General features: G+C 43.3%; 1 protein-coding gene across 1 annotated transcript in view; it reads right to left on the bottom strand.

Moving 5' to 3' along the window:
• GPLD1 (glycosylphosphatidylinositol specific phospholipase D1) overlaps positions 1-1,850 on the bottom strand; it is a 49,156-nt gene that overhangs the window by 35,346 nt on the left and 11,960 nt on the right. The window contains exon 3 of the mRNA XM_028478617.1: positions 1,375-1,453. Coding sequence (XP_028334418.1) covers positions 1,375-1,453 — 79 coding nt within the window. The remainder of the gene's footprint in view (positions 1-1,374; positions 1,454-1,850) is intronic.

The raw sequence follows: 1,850 nt of genomic DNA, 5'->3' as shown, positions 1-1,850 counted from the left end.
GATCCCACATGCCGCGGAGCGGCTGGGCCCGTGAGCCATGGCCGCTGAGCCTGCGCGTCCGGAGCCTGTGCTCCGCAACGGGAGAGGACACAACAGTGAGAGGCCCGCCAACCGCAAAAAAAAAAAAAAAAAAAATCAAGAGACATTAAAGCCTCCTAAATACAGTTTGGGAAATGCTAAATTAGAAGTAATAGGTTATTCTATTATTAGAAAGAACTACAACAAGCAGGCAAAATATAATAATAGGACAGAGAAAGGATAGTGAACAGACTAAGAGGGAAACAGGAAAAAAAAAAACCGTACAAATAGAGAAACACAAAAGCTGAGTTATCTGGGATCATAACTAGAGGCATGAGTAACTCTAAACATTTCACTGACTTTAAATGTACCACTGTATTGGAAAAGAAATGAGATAATGGCTGATGACCCTAAGACTCCAAAAATGGTTTATATAGCAACCCAATGTACTGGATGTCTTTCATTGGTCCCCCCAGACTCACTTTCCATCCTTCTCCCTCCTGCACTGTTCCTCTGAGGTGACCTGCTTCAACTGAATACTTTGTCCTCTGGCTTGGGGTGGGCTGGGTTTGGCCAATGGGGAGAACTGACAGGAGATCAGAGAAAAGGAGGAGAGAGAGGGTGGGGTATTCACTCTCCCAGCTCCCCTTCTGTGGGGCCACAGGGGGCCACAGGGGGCTGGCTGCGTCCCTGACTCAAGGTCTGGCCCCATCAAGCGACCCTCTCCCCGCAGCTGTGTCTGCCCCCTCCCCTGCACTATGCCCTGCAATTTTCTTGTATCCTGTCCACACCTTTGTAAACTGTCCCCTTATAAAACTCCCCTCAGATTATTCAGTTTGAGTATATCTTCTATGCCTCCGGGGGCCCTGAATGAAACAACTCGTAAGCCCAGTTCACTAACAACACTACCTTAGATTTGCATAAGACTTGACAAAATAACATGCATTAATGGCAACAGCAGTTCAGTAAAGCTGCAAAGCAGGCATTAATTATTACTATTAATTAAATAGTAATTAATTAGATATTACTATGTTATAGATGTGGAAACTGAGACTTCTTCAAGGTCACATGCTAACAGACAACATAGAAGGAACAAAAACTCAGAGCTTTTGATTTCTTTCAAAATGTTTTTCTCTTACTGCCATGAAGCAGGAAAGCAAGTCAGGGTGCTTAGAATAAAGCTTTCAGAATTTCTATGCTTAAGCAGGTAAGTTTTGGTTAAATGGAAAATGCACCTAAGTCATTGGTCAACAATAGTGGAAAATATAACGTGTTATTTTATTTTTTTTTGAGTCCTAGCTATTCCTATCAACCAAGGAAAAGTGACATCATTTGGTCTATAAATCTTCAACTTACCTCTTTCGCACATTCTGGGGTAAAAGGCGTCAGGAAACACGGTTCCAGCCTGATATGCATCCTGGTGTTCAAGTAACAGCTGGGGAGCAGGAAAATAGATTAGAGGGCAAGCGTCAACAGTCTGGGAAAAGCAGGCCCAGTCAATCTCCAGGTATGGGAAGTTAGAACAATGTGATGGCGGGGAGGAGGGTGATGGAAGGAAGGAGTGCAGGAAGGAAGGTGTAAAGGAGAAGCTGACACACTATTGTAAAACAGTTATACTCCAATAAAGATGTTAAAAAAAATAAAAATAAAAATAAGAAAATGAACACAGTAGAAAAATGACCAAAAGACTTAATAGGGACTTTTTTATTTCATTTATTTATTTATTTATTATTTTTGTGTGTGTGTGTGGTATGCGGGCCTCCCTCTGTTGTGGCCTCTCCCGTTGCGGAGCACAGGCTCCGGACGCGCAGGCTCAGCGGCCATGGCTCACG

This window comes from Physeter macrocephalus, chromosome 18, assembly GCF_002837175.3.
Source record: "Physeter macrocephalus isolate SW-GA chromosome 18, ASM283717v5, whole genome shotgun sequence".
NCBI lineage: Eukaryota > Metazoa > Chordata > Mammalia > Artiodactyla > Physeteridae > Physeter > Physeter macrocephalus.
This window is presented reverse-complemented; position numbering and strand designations above follow the sequence as displayed.